The sequence below is a fragment of the Saccopteryx leptura genome, chromosome 12 (genome assembly GCF_036850995.1).
Source record: "Saccopteryx leptura isolate mSacLep1 chromosome 12, mSacLep1_pri_phased_curated, whole genome shotgun sequence".
Lineage (NCBI taxonomy): Eukaryota > Metazoa > Chordata > Mammalia > Chiroptera > Emballonuridae > Saccopteryx > Saccopteryx leptura.
Window position 1 is genome coordinate 7603052 of NC_089514.1, and position 14673 is coordinate 7617724.

At 47.4% G+C, this 14673-nt stretch overlaps 1 protein-coding gene across 3 annotated transcripts in view; it reads right to left on the minus strand.

The window, feature by feature from the left end:
- The window catches only part of ANLN (anillin, actin binding protein), a 52094-nt gene extending 37421 nt beyond the window's left edge, over positions 1-14673 (minus strand). For all 3 annotated transcript variants that reach the window (XM_066354093.1, XM_066354094.1, XM_066354091.1), the window contains exons 1-5: positions 14448-14673; positions 7896-8049; positions 5123-5410; positions 2462-2841; positions 1024-1249 (exon numbers count right to left, since the gene is read on the minus strand). In XM_066354093.1, the coding sequence (XP_066210190.1) occupies positions 1024-1249; positions 2462-2841; positions 5123-5410; positions 7896-8049; positions 14448-14465 (1066 nt within the window). In that variant the 5' untranslated portion in view covers positions 14466-14673. The remainder of the gene's footprint in view (positions 1-1023; positions 1250-2461; positions 2842-5122; positions 5411-7895; positions 8050-14447) is intronic.

The following is a 14673-nucleotide window of genomic DNA, read 5'->3' on the forward strand; positions in this document are numbered from 1 at the left end:
CCAAAGCCCCCACATGCCCCTTTATTAACACTCCATCCAAGATCTCAAACTAGAGTCCACTGAGAATACAGAGAACCATGTAAACTACATATCTCTGAGGCCCTGCTGACTAGTCTGGGTATACATAGTAGCCAAGAGTAACAATAAGACACTTCTGGCCTGTGCCACTCTTACCTGTGCCCTAAGTCTTTAGAAAACTGGGAGTAACGAGTCCTTTTCCCTGTTGGGATAGTGCTATTGTTTCCAATTCTCACTGAAGCTCACCTGGAAACTGTCGGTTTCTACTCTCCTCCTAACTAACAGACCCCCCTCACATCTCCCTGTCCACTTCTCTTTCATTATGAGCTATGGTTCGGGAGAGATTGCTTTTCAAGAAGTTAAAATTTAGAATGAAAACAGTCTTTCCAAAAGCAATTCTAAAGCAAAGAAATACACCTAGCTGAAACCATAGTTTTCAGTCCTGTTTCTCAGCCAACAGCAGGTTAGGGCACGTGTGAGGTTGAAGTCACCATGAGACAGAAAAGGTACTTTTGAATTTTCACGTGCACACACTCACACACAGTGTGCACACATATAACTGTATCGGAGTGGAGTCATTTGCACACGTTCACTCCCTGTGCTCTCCGGGGCGCCCTCGCAGTGGAGTCTGAGAAGCACGCTCCCCACACTTGGTTATAAGAGCATTTCCCGTCACGGCTTTACAACAAGACTTCCAGTTGCAGATGCTGTCTGCGTCGGAGCGTACAGGGGCAAGTGTGTGCACAGTCATGCTAAGGAAAAAGCATGCATAAGCTGCTAAGGTGTAGCAGGTTAAATACTCTAACCAGTTACCAGATCGATTCCACACTAATAACTATCCACTCTATGGATGGAGGCTGAATTGGAGGAAGCCTCGCTGGACACACTCGGGTGTCTGCCTGGCAAACCGACACTGTACCTTTCCCACCTGGGCATTTAAAATGCTGAGAACAGAAACCCTGAAAACAGTCAGTAGTCTTGTTAGATTTTTTAAAAATCCATAACCTGGTGTTGCAGATTTGCCTCTAGACTGAGACTGCAGACACGTTTCTCTCGTTAACTCCTCTTCGGGCAGAACAGCCGGGGGCACTGCGGGCTTCCTGGCTGGTTTCGGTACCTCTGTTTTCAGAGGACCCACAGGAGCTCTCCGGAGTCGCTCAGGACCCTGAGCTTCACAATTCTTAGCGCTGGCGACGGAAGCAGGCGGTTTCACGGGGGAAGAAGGAGCCTTCTGAAACACAGTAATACTCAGGGTAAACAACGCCACTCACAACACCTTAGGACAGTCCCAGAACAAAGCAACCCAGATCCCTAAGACTCTACTGGCTTGGTCGCCTCCATGTAACCTCATGAAAGAAATGGTCTTGCTAGCTAATATAACAGATCAAACCGTTGTGAAAGGTTTGAAAAAAACCCGACTTGGAAAATGCTATAACTCAAATTATAAAGTGTAGTTTAGTCTGCATAATATATTGACGGGTGGTTTAGTATGAAGAAGGAATTACTCACTACTTTAAAAAACAATTTCTTATCTAGTATGTTTATAAATTTTAACAGCATCAGACCAAATCACATATATTTTGCATTTTAATTCAGTAGTACTTCAACAAAATCATATCCTGCACTTGATGACTGACTATAAGTTATGAAGTCCTTACACTTCAGGGTGCCCAGTAAAATCATATCCTGCACTTGATGACTGACTATAAGTTATGAAGTCCTGACAGGGTGCCCAGTAAAATCATATCCCACACTTGATGACCGACTATAAGTTATGAAGTCCTGACAGGGTGCCCAGCCCGATGCTGAGCGCTCTGTGCACAAACCTCACTCCACCTGCCCCTCTCCCTCTCCCAGGCTTTGCAAGATGAAGTGACTTGTCCAAAGCCACCCTTCTAATTCGGTGGCAGGGCTGGGGCTGCATGCAGGTCTAATTCCAAACCCAGGTCTACACTTGAAGACGCTCAGGGACACAGCATTCTTTTCCTTTCTCTGGTTAAGGTTTTCTCAGAAACCTGCTGAGGTGGTACACGCACCAGGGAGCCTTCCAAAGGACGCACAGTGACAGCATCAGAGCCGCTGTCAACAACGGTCACCTGGTCGCTGTGGCTACCAGGTTTCAGGAGTATTTGCTATCTTACATGTATCTACATCTATAAGGCATACTAAAGGACAAGGTCATTTCCAGTGTCCCCCGATGACGAAGAAGAGGCTCCCTCATTTCCTGTTATAAACGTGCTTAGGAATCGCACTAGTTAACTGCCCGTGTATCTTGGGACAGGGTGCCAAGTTTATGATTTTTACTTTCTACAAAACCAAATCCTAAAAATACACATAAACACTGTGGATATGTTCTAAAAATACATACCTACATAGAAATAAACATCATCATTCGTAACAAAAGAAGAAAAGGTTTTCTGTACGTGAAACTGCGCTGACTTACCGCGGGGCTGGGCACCGCCACCTGAAGCCCAGATGGACCCTCGGCTCTGGAGGTCGGGCCTCCGCTCAGAGAGGCCTGGCGGGCGCTCCGGGAGCAGCCTGCGGCTTCCTGCCGGACACTGCCGCTATTGATCCCAGCAGATGCTCCGCGGGCCGGGGAGACTCTGGATAAACAAGTGGTACCAGGCTGTCCCGGGGCCCCGCTCGGCTTTGCAGATGAGTGACTGACATCATCCTCCCAGGAGCAAATAGTGGCCGCGAGGTTGGCCAGACGGCCCCTCCTCCCCACTGGCGCTACGGAGGCGCCCGCTGGTTTGGGAGGGGAAGCAGCCCTGTCCTCTGCTGGCACTGCCGAGATGAGGGAGCTCTCGGGGACGTCACCTGCAGATGTTTGCAGAAAGAGAATAACTCCCACGTTCAAGAGATGCACGGATGTGTGAATTCCAGGATCACACCATTCTCAATTAAGAAAAATTTTTTTTAATTTAGAAAATTAATTTTAACAGGTGATATTAATAAATGTACACAGATTTCAGGCAAACATCACGCCATCACTTGAATACTCACTTATGTTGTATATCCATCACCTAAAGCCAAATCATTTTCTGTCAGCTCATATTTGTCCCTTTTTACACCTTCCATCGACCCCCTCCCCAAGTCTCCCTCCCCCTGGGAACCACTGCCCAAGTTTCAATGCTTTAAAACGAGACAGGCCACACTGACTTAGGAGATTCACTCTCCGGGCCTCTGCTAACCTGCTTTCAGACGCCCCGAGCCCCGCTGCAGGTTTCAGTGCTTTAAAATGAGACAGGCCACACTGACTTAGGAGATTCACTCTCCGGGCCTCTGCTAACCTGCTCTCAGACGCCCCGAGCCCCGCTGCAGGTGCCGGGCGCTCGAGCACAGGCCACACTGACTTAGGAGATTCACTCTCCGGGCCTCTGCTAACCTGCTCTCAGACGCCCCGAGCCCCGCTGCAGGTGCCCTGCGCTCGAGCACAGGCGGGTCTTGTGTTCTTTTGACCGCGTGTCAAATCACGACCTGCCTCCTCCTTTCTTTTTTTTTTTTTTAAAGGAAATCTGCATCCTGCTGCCCATAGATGTTTCTTACAGGCACATAAGCATGGTTAGCCCTGCCCACTGCTAAAATAAATAGGTATAACTGATGACCTGGCATACCCACTCTCACAGCCCCAAAATATCACAGGCCACAGCAGGCAAGAGTTGAGCCCGAGAGTCAAACTACGGAGTTCTGAATTTGAGCTGCTGACCGTGGGCAGCTTTCTTAGCCTCTCTGAACCCAGTATCTTCTTCCACAACACGAAGATAACAATGGTACCTCATAATATGGCTGTAAGAATTAAATGTCATACTCTATTGGAACAAAAAGGTATTTTGAATGCCAGCACTTTACGGTGTTTGCTTCTGAGATTATCACCACTGCCAGAAAAGAGGAACTTAAATGCGTTGTTCTACAATACGTTTCGAATTTCTATTAAAGGAATTGATATTTATGGAAGACTGCCCAAAGTCTAGGTGGTCCATCCATTTCTTCAGACCCCATGTCTCAATTCTGGCCGTGCAGTACCATTACCTGCGGCTTTAAAACAAAGACAGACACACCCTCCAGGGCCCTACTGCACTCCTGAGGTTCTGACCCCTGGTCTGACTGCTACACAGGAGCCAGGCTCTGAGCCCGGGCTGAGGAACACCACCGTGGGGACCGCCCAGTCACCGCTGAGCTGGCCACCTGCCCTTCGCTGGCTCACTTGGGAACTGCTCTGCTGCTGAACGGGAGCCAGACCACCGGCCTTCCACGGGTAACCGGTGTGTTCACTAGTCTGCACTAAGCCGCCAGAGGACACGGAAGGAAGTTCTCTGGGGTCTCAGCGCCAATGATGGGTCTGCTTGTACCTGATAAACATTAGTCAAGGGGCTGATAGCTTCTCCCCTCTTTCCATGGGCTTCTAGCTAATTCAGACCCCTCCCTAGCAAGTGAGGAGGACCTTGAGGTCTGTATTTAATAAACTAAAACTTTACCCTGCACCCTGTTTTTCCTTCTCTTCACCCTGACTCCCTTATTTTGCTTGCTCTGTAATACAAGCATTTTTGTAAGTCACCTCAATGTTTTGTTCCTAACAAGGTAGGAAACAGATAAAATGTATCAGTGAACACTAACCCTGCGGCATGCCTGCCAACCTGCCGTGGCTCTCCATCTGCGGCGGGCCGGGAAAAACGGTCCGGGCGCACCTGCTTCTGCTCCCGGCACCGGGCACACCTGCTCCAGGCACCGGGCACACCTGCTTCCGGCATCCGGCACAGCAACGCCCTCGGCTGGCGCTCGGTTAACGTGCTTGTAAGTTTTCTGTCCCCTCAACAGCACTGACAACACTGTCACTCAACTTCACTTAACTCACCAGCCGCGGAACGGAATTTCTGGCACAGAGCAGAAGGGCAGTGCTAATACTGCCGCCAGTACCGAACCTCGACATCGCCTATGCCATCGAGAACGACCACCCGATCAACACGCTCCTGACACACAAACCACGGGGACAGAGCGGAAGCCTTCTGCTCACGTGGCAGCCGGGGAACACACGCGCACCACACGGAGTCACGCATGCACACGGAGACGAGGGGGCGCCCAGCACCCGCACCTGGCGCACCTGCTGCGTCGTCACTGTCCCAGCGGCGCCGCTGCGCTGCCAGCTGCTGCATCCGCGTCTTAACCGAGGAGGCTGAGCTGGCCTCCGGCTCCGGGTTCAGCCCTCGTCCTGGGGCGCTGCTGGCCGCAGCTGGCGCCTGCGGCTGAGCCCGAGGGGACGCAGGACTCGGAGGACAAGGTTTTGCAGAAGCGGACTCTACCGGTCGTTCATTTTCCAAGTTAGAAGCTTCTCCGCCCGTGTTGTCAGAACAGCGTTTTTTTGATGGCGATGGTTTTGTGCAAGATTTCTCTAGATTACAAAAGGGGGGAAATCAAAATCCCATACTGTCTCACAGCACAAACAACTTGCCATAAGTACTTTGTTTCTCTAATCCTCTAAATGATTTCACTTAAAAGAAATATGAAAAATTCTACTTTCAGTAATTTATGTCTGATATGAGAGATTTAAGATAATTTGTAGTTTAAAAAATGTGAATGAAAATAAATTCAAGTCATATTCTCAACATATATGCACACTACTTTATACAGTTTAAGACAATAGGAAATTAAAAGTGCTTACACACTCAATAAACAAATGTCCCAGGGGGTGTTAAAGGTGACACAGCCCAATCACCTCATTTTTAGGTAAGAAAAATCAAGCCTGAAGAAATTCAGTTACCTGCCTAAGGTGGCACAGCTGAGCTAAGGGGAGAACCACCAGACCTCCTGTTTTTGAAACAAACTTTCATGGTCAACAACAAGCAAGGCAGAAGGGCGCCTGGCTTGAGATTCAGAGAAGCGACAGGGAACCAAACAGCGACTGAACTGCTCAGTCAAAGCCAAACAAAGTCACGCACAAGTGCTTAACGTTTCACATTTTCAACTTCCGTGAACACCTACGACATGAAGTTTAAAGCCCTAAAATAAAAAGGAGCTATTCAAACATGAGGCATATTATCTCAACCCAGGAATGAATATATCGCTTGGAAAATGAATATATTTAAAACATAAGAATGTACATTTTATCAGAGGTTAGTTTCATCAGCTGTCCCAGCAAGTATTCTTGTTCCTGCAGTGACCAAGTTTCCATTAGTGACAGGACAGGAATGCCCTTATTGACATTCATCTAGTTCAATTCACATCATGAAATTTTCCAGTTCGATGGAATTCACTTATTTTTCATTAACGTATCTAATCATTTTTTGAAAGTGTTCCTAATTTTAACATGCAATAATACCACCTGGAAATAGAGAATTAAGTTTGCAGGTCTTATGTAAAACATAAATGTTTCCATTTAAGCATTCAACTGCAGCCCCAACCACTGGTTTCCAAGTACTGAGCTCTCACTATCTGATGTGCAAACCCGGGTCGGGGAGAACAGAAGATCCTGGATGGGGCCAGCCTCTATTTTCTGGTGAAACACCATGCACGTGTAATGTACTCCCCTCCCTTCCTTCAAAGTAAACACACAAAAACAAATTACCAAAATACAGTGTGTCCTAAAGTCATGGTGCACTTTTGACCAGTCACAGGAAAGCAACAAAAGACAATAGAAATGTGTAATCTGCATCAAATAAAAGGAAAACCCTCCCAGTTTCATACCTATTCAGTGCAGTTCGATGTGGGCTCACGCACAGATTTTTTAGGGCTCCTTAGGTAGCTATCCCGTATAGCCTCTACAGACTCGTCACTGACTGATGGCCTACCAGAACGGGGTTTCTCCACCAAACTGCCGGTTTCCTTCAACTGCTTATCCCACTGAGTAATGTTATTCCTATGTTGTGGCGCTTCGTTATAAACGCGCCGATATTCACGTTGCACTTTGGTCACGAATTCGAATTTAGCGAGCCACAGAACACACTGAACTTTCCTCTGTACTGTCCACATATCAACTGGCATGGCTGTGGGCTGCTCCGCTGTATACACGGTATTACGTCATCATCTGCACATGCGCACATGCTGCTGCCACATCATCCTACAGAAACTGGGAGGGTTTTCCTTTTATTTGGTGCAGATTTCACATTTCTATCATCTTTTGTTGCTTTCCTGTGACCAGTCAAAAGTGCACTATGACTTTACGGACACACTATAATTAAAAGCTGGTCCCAAGCCCTCATCTCTGTGATACTCTTCTTCTACCTGTATTTTAAAGTTAGACTAGGGAACAGAATTATGTCCTGACTATTCCATGCTCTAGGAAAAGATTCAGGCAGCTGGCTGGGGAGGCCAGGACTGATTTAGGAAAAAATAAGATAGGTTTCTGTGCACACGCACGTGTGTGCGTGATTTCACCAGTCCTATAGAATAACAACCTATACTCGTCACCCTAGAACTGACTCAGCAGACAGATCACGAAAGGCTCATTAAATTTCAAGCACCTGCAGGTCCGTCTGCCTTTGGTTGCCCTGCTCACGGCAGGGACACCATCCGAATGTGGTGGCAGCTGACCAGGCTTCGCTGGGGTGGGCAGACAAACCCCACACCACTGCCAGTAGAAGTGCCCCTGCTCCTTCATTTTCCTTCCCTTGGGGGTTCTAAGAATAGTTTTGGATTGAGGAAAATAAAGTGCAACCAAGTATTCAATAATGTGAAGTATCTGTTAAAGGAAACTCCGCTGCACCCAGCAGGTTCTGGGCCGAATGTAGAAAACAGCCCGGAACAGAGGAGGAGGCCGTCCGTCCCCAGAGGCAGTACACCTGTCTCCCAAGGACTTCGGTTCTTCCCCACGCACGCTGAGATGTGCGGGGCCTCTCTCCCGTAAGACAGGCCCACTCCGCCCTTCCTCGCGGTCTCACCTTCACCCCCGGGCTGGGGCTGCTGGTTACCCGCTTCCACGAGCGGCTCCCTGGACCGCTTGGCGGGGGCTGCCGACCTCGGTGCGGCCCGGGGCCGCTCGGCCATCTTCCTCTGAAGGTTCTCTCTCCTGGCACGGGTCCGCTCAAGCAGCTTCTACACATGTGACATTTAAAACACAGTTTAGTCAAAAGCTCACAAAACTTCTAAAATCAACAACTGCCGTGTAGAATTAACAGTTTAAATACATTTCAAAAGTGAAATCCTAGCCCTGGCTGGTTGGCTCAGCAGTAGAGCATTGGCCCTGCGTGTGGAAGTCCCGGGTTTGATTGCCGGCCAGGACACACACGAGAAGCGACCATTTGCTTCTCCAACCTTCCCCCTCTCCCTTCTCTCTGTCTCTTTCTTCCCCTCCTGCAGCCAAGGCTCCACTGGAGCAAAGTTGGCCCAGCCGCTGGACATGGCTCCATGGTCTCTACTAGAATGCCTACAGTTGCATTGGAGTGGGGGCCCAGGTGGACAGAGCACTGCCCCCTAGTGGGCATGCCGGGTGGATCCCGGTCAGGAGTATGCGGGAGTCTGTCTGTCTGCCTCCTTGCTTCTCACTTCAGAAAAAAACAAAAACAAAAACAAAAACGAAAAAACCCTGAAATTCTAAATAATTAAAGTCAAGATCCACTCAATGAGCATTCCAACGTCAAAATCACTGCAGATGTAACATGAACATAAGGGGGAATAAAATGTGTCTAGTTAGCTGTATAATTTAAATGACCACAATTTTTTTTCCTGTTTCCATCAAAAGGTAGACTCTACTCCTACACTCCAAACTGGGCTGGACTTACGATTTACTTTAACAAATGAAATATGGCAGAAGTGACCCTGTGTAACTTCCAATCGCAGGCCCCCAGAGATCTTGCAGTTTCTACCCTCCCTCCCCTGGAACACTGCCACCCCACAGGGAAGCCCGGCTTAGGCCCGCTGCAGACACACGCACTCAGGTGACATCAATCACTGGACAGGTGAGGAAGGCCACTTAGGCCATCCAGTCCCAGATACTGTGCCAGGTCACTGCAGACCCCAGCACGACCTCTGGGGAGACCAACAGAAGCGCAGCCCACGTGAGCCTAACGCAAACCACTGACCCACCGAATCACGAGAAACGGCGTGGTCCTTGTCTGAAACACTAAGGTAGGCGGGCAGAATAACGGTCCCCGAAGATGTTCATGTCCTAATGCCCTGAGCCTATGAACGTTACGTGGCAAGAGGATGTCTGCTGGCGTGACTCGGGATCCTGACCTGGAGAGCCCATCATGGGTTACCTGGACACTGTACGCACAGGGCCCTTGCGTGGGAAAGGAGGGGCAGGAGACTCAGTCAGAGAAGATGTGACTACAGGAAGCTGAGCTTGGAGTGACGCAATGGGTGGCTGTGAAGATGGATGAAGGGGACACGATCCCAAAAGGACCGGTGGCCTCTATAAGCTAGAAAAAGCAAGGAAATAAATTCTCTCCTAGAGCCCTGGAAGGAACATAGTCTCGCCAACGCCCTGATTTTAACCCAGTGAAACCCATAGACTTCCGGCCTACAGAAGGTAACGTGCATGGTGAGTTGGTGGGAATTTGTTACAGCCGCAAAACGAATCCAGCCCTACAATTTGGGGTGGCGGTCAACAATAAGAGAGAACTGACGTATCAGTCCTCTGCAAACAGAAGACACTTCCTAAGAGGAGAAGAAACAACTGAAGAATCTTAATGTTCTATTTAATGAACTATCAATATAAAAGTTTTAGGTTGAAATCTCAGCCACTGCATAAAATAATGAAGACTCTTTTCTTGCCCTGAACACAGGAGCTCCTAGTTGGATCAGCGTGGTAAACAGAAGACCCGTAGAACAGTTCCAAGGGGCGGGGGGACAGGTCACTGGCTGGAGTTTGTACACAGCCCTGCAAACAAAGTACTTTAGCAGGCTAAGAAATTAAACTCCATCTGATCTTTTCAATTCCTTAATTCAAACAGAGTAACATTTTTTCAAATTCCTGAGTATGTAAAAGAAGCAAAAGTTAACTTGGGAAGGAGGCACAACTCTCCTCTCCTTAGGAGGATTTCTAACTTAAAGCTCGCTGAAAGGAGACACTAGCCCTTAACGTTGTCACTGAAAGGGTGATTTATGAACCGAGTGCCTTCCAAAACACAAAGCATCGTTCCCTCTTTATATAAAAGTCCTCCACGAACTCAAAAGTGATACCGTTACACAAATGTATACATCTGATCATTTTCCCCACTATAACATAGATCACTCCCCAGCTAAAAACTAGCCGAATTTAATTATATTCCTTCATGGACATGCCCACATTCCACTCCGATCTGTTAGGATGCTTGTGAGTCAGCGTACCTTCAGTTACAGTGAGCAATGTCGGTCACCACAAAAGAATGTGGTTTTGCCATTCAAGCTTACACAAGTGTTCTGTCTACTGCGGTCAAAAAATTTCAAAACTAAACATAATTAAAGTAGATAACCAAAAAAAAAAAAAGTTCCCTAACCTGTAAAATACAAACTAATAAATACCAATGGTTATTAATTTAAAAGAGATGACATATATATAAACTCAACAGCTCCATAAATTTAAGTCACCTTCCTTCTTCAAATAGTAGAGGAATAAAAAGGTAAAACCCTGCAATAACTAACAGCACCGGGAAATAAGACACTCCACATGGATGAATCTAAGATAACTGAGGTTTATAGTCCCTAAGCAATTTCTGCCACACACACCTTGAATCATTTCTGACAGGAACTTTTCTAGGAGGCATTACTCACTTCCCGGCTTTCTTAAACAGAGTAGACTCAATATAAACTAATTTATTCTCTTCCAGGTGCTCCATTAGCACTCTCCCCTAGCTGAGTCAATCCGGAGACTGTTACTTAATTCTGGAAAACGGGAAATCCATTCAAAGCAGTCACAGCGTGTTTGTTTATTTTTATCACAAGTAAAAATGCTCTACAAAGTATGTTCATTGCAGCCTTTCCTTTTAGGGTTCTGACTTGGCACACCTAGCCCTATGCTAGCCTGGGACTGGGATGACCATCACCTGTGAACAGATCTTCACACTAAGAGGCTAACACCAATATTATGAGTAGTAAGTTTATGGTTTTAAATTCACTTAACTGTACAACAGGAATCACTAACGCTTATGTAAAGTACTTTTGGTGTTTACACACACTAACTCATTTCATTTTTCAGATGAAGAAATCTAGGCACAGGTTAAATAACAAGCCATAGGTCACACAGCTAAGAAGAGGCAAGGCAGAATTCAAACACAGGCCCCAGAGTCTAAGCTCTTATACATCTTTTTTGACGGAATCCAATTGCTCTTTTTAAGAACTTATTGTCAGTGAACTAACTTCGTATCAACATAACTTTTTTAATACTATCAGCTCCTATCAGATATGACAATAAACATCTGCTTAAACTGCTTGTTTGTCCACGAATGAAGGTGGGGTCATTATTTCTGGTTGGTCCATGAAAAACTTTACAAAGACATTGTCCTGTGGACCCTATGTAGAGCCTGATTCAAACAAAATGCAAAACCATGACACTTAGGGAAATCTGAACACTGACAGAATATTTGATGTTAAGGAACTGTTGTTGATTGTTTAAGTTTGATAATGATATGTTGATTTTTTTTAAGTCCTAAGCATTTCGTAATAAACACTCAAGTATTGATGTGTGAAATTATATGATCTCTAAGATCTGCTTTCACAGAAGTCAATGGGAAGGATCAGACAGGTAATACAGTGAAACAAGGGCCTTGTGGTGCTGGGTGGTGGATGCATGAGTCATTACTATACGTGTGTAATTTGAAATTCCCTACAACTAAAAAAAAAAATGCTAAAATGTTCTAACAGCTGAGCACTCTGACAGGTGATTTCTCCTCTGAAGAAGGGAGATCAAAGTGTGAGCAAGAGTTACATCACAATTCTCCAGGCACAAGAGGCAGGAGAATGTGCACCAAGCAGCAGGGACAGCAGGGAGATCCAAGGAAAAGAGGTTCTAGGAGGGGGGTGGCCCTTCTCTACCATAGCGACCAGGAGAATTAAGCCCTGGTTCCTTGACATCAATGTAATGAATTAAAACCTCTCCTAATCTAGGATGTCATGGGAAAATTGAGGACACTGTCTCTCATTCTCCTGTGTTCTATGGTTCTGAGAAGGTACACTGGTTAAGAAAGTCATTTTAGGCCCTGGCCGGTTGGCTCAGGGGTAGAGCGTCGGCCTGGCGTGCGGGAGTCCCGGGTTTGATTCCCGGCCAGGGCACACAGGAGAGGCGCCCATCTGCTTCTCCACCCCTCCCCCTCTCCTTCCTCTCTGTCTTTCTCTTCTACCGCAGCCGAGGCTCCATTGGAGCAAAGCTGGCCCGGCTCGGAGAATGGTTCTGTGGCCTCTGCCTCAGGCGCTAGAATGGCTCTGGTTACGCCAGAGCACTGCCCCAGATGGGCAGAGGATCGCCCACTGGTGGGCGTGCCGGGTGGATACCCGTCGGGCGCATGCGGGAGTCTGACTGCCTCCTCATTTCCAACCTCAGAAAAATACAAAAAAAAAGTCATTTTAACTGACTTTCAATCCTTTTCAGACAAGGAAGTGTGCCAGTTCATTTCACTGCAAAAATGGTACGAATGCTATAAGTAAACACCTAATGGTTGGAGCCAATTCAAATAGTTCATTCATTACCAATTAAGGGAAAATACCAAAGCTGTTTATTCCAATGGCAACGGATCTAACTTTGCATAATACCAGCTATGCATATTAAACAATGCATGTTTCTGAGCACGCCCTAAAATGAAAGCTTTCTTTCAAAATTCCTTTCGACAGAGTTTGTACTGGTTCAGAATGACATTTTTGAGTAAAATGAAATACTGTAGTTTACAGCGAACTTTCAAAAGTCCTGTTAGTGACTTAGGAAAATAAAAAATATATTCAGAACACAGGACTAATGTGTTAAGGAATCCTATTCTAAGTTAGTAACATAAAATACACATATCTATATCTTTTTTTTTTTTTTTTTGTATTTTTCCGAAGCTGGAAACGGGAGAGACAGTGCCGGGGCCATCTTTGCTCCAATGGAGCCTCGGCTGCGGGAGGGGAAGAGAGAGACAGAGAGGAAGGAGAGGGGGAGGGGTGGAGAAGCAGATGGGCGCTTCTCCTGTGTGCCCTGGCCAGGAATCGAACCGGGACTTCTGCACGCCAGGCCGACGCTCTACCACTGAGCCAACCGGCCAGGGCCTATCTATATCTTTTTAACTTCACTATAAGTGAAAAATATGGTGGACGAACAGCCCTATTCTTTAAAGCTAATATAAAAATGTGTTCTAGATTTTTGTTAAAACTTTTAAGAGTAAGGCAAACAAACTGATGTGTTTTTTTCCCCAGGATTGAGAATTTGAAACAAAAATATTCTTGTGTTTGAAAACAAGTAAACTCTAACTGTTGAAACTTTAAATATCTTAGACTTATGGAATTGTAACTACATTTCAAAAGAGAAAAACGTACTAAGACTCTCCGTATAATTTAAGTTTCTAAATGTAGGGGCATTTTTAAGTCCACTTTGCAAAAATTCAAAAAAATACCAGTTTGAAACTTGCACAACCACCTAAGGAAAGAGGAAGAAAAGGGAGCGGACAACCGCTACATGAAAGTCCTGAGTCTGTCACCACACAGGAACTCAAAGCTGAAGGGGGGGAAAAAATATCTCATAATAAGACTGTAATTATTCTGTGTTTAATTCCCAAAGGACAAGAGATGAGTTTGACATTGCCGTGATGTCACCCACCAACACACACAGAGAAGTTTCCTATCTCTACTCGGGTATTTTTATTTTAAAATCATGGGCCAGTCACTTTGGTTTGTCCATCCTCGGCTAGCACTTCCCCCTTCCCTTCACGTGTCAACCCCAGCTGGCTCGGCAATGGAACTGGAAGGAACTTTTTGACTTTGCAGGAACAGACGCGACAGTCGCAGGTCCCAGCGTATTTAAACGCTTTGCTGTCACCGCGCGAACCGAACCGCATCCTTAAACGCAAAGTCCTCTGCGGGCCGGCCGATCCCGCAAACCTCAGTCCGTCCCGTGTCCCGGCGGCGGTGGCACCCACCCCAGTGAGTCACCAGGGCTCCCGACCGCACCCTACACGCTGTCCCCGCGTCACTTCCAGCGGGACCGGCTCCATCAGACCCCGTGCTCACTCTCGGGGGCACAGGGCTCCGCTCCAGGGGGGGGCCCTGCCGCAATGACCAGGGTTGACCTGAGGTTTTTCTACTGCCGCCTTTCAGGATGGACTCTAAACTTTCCGCCCGTGCGGTCCCGGGCAGAAGAGCGCTAACGAGCCGCGCAGCTGGCGGCGCCGCACCCCTCCCGGCAGCCCCCGCGGGACCCCCGCACGCACGCTCTGCGCACGCGCGCGCACGCGTTCTCCGCCGGGTGGGCCCGGAGGGTGACAGAAGGTGGGCCGGGAGGGTGGAGGCCTGGAAGGGTCAAGCCGGGCTGCGCTGGCTCGTTTTCTTACCTCTGTAAACGGGTCCATCACCCCCACACTTCGCGTGCTTCGCGTGTCGACTGAGAGACGATAGAGATGGTGGTTCAAATTCAGAAAAAGAAGAGGAGTGCGTTGCGCGCGGTTCAGTGTGTGTCACCTGGAGAAAACAAGGAGTCCGGGGCAGGGAAACGCTCCCCGACCTGCTCTCCTCTCCTCCGCAGCCTCCAGTGTCAGCCTCTCGGGCTCCGGCTGCCGT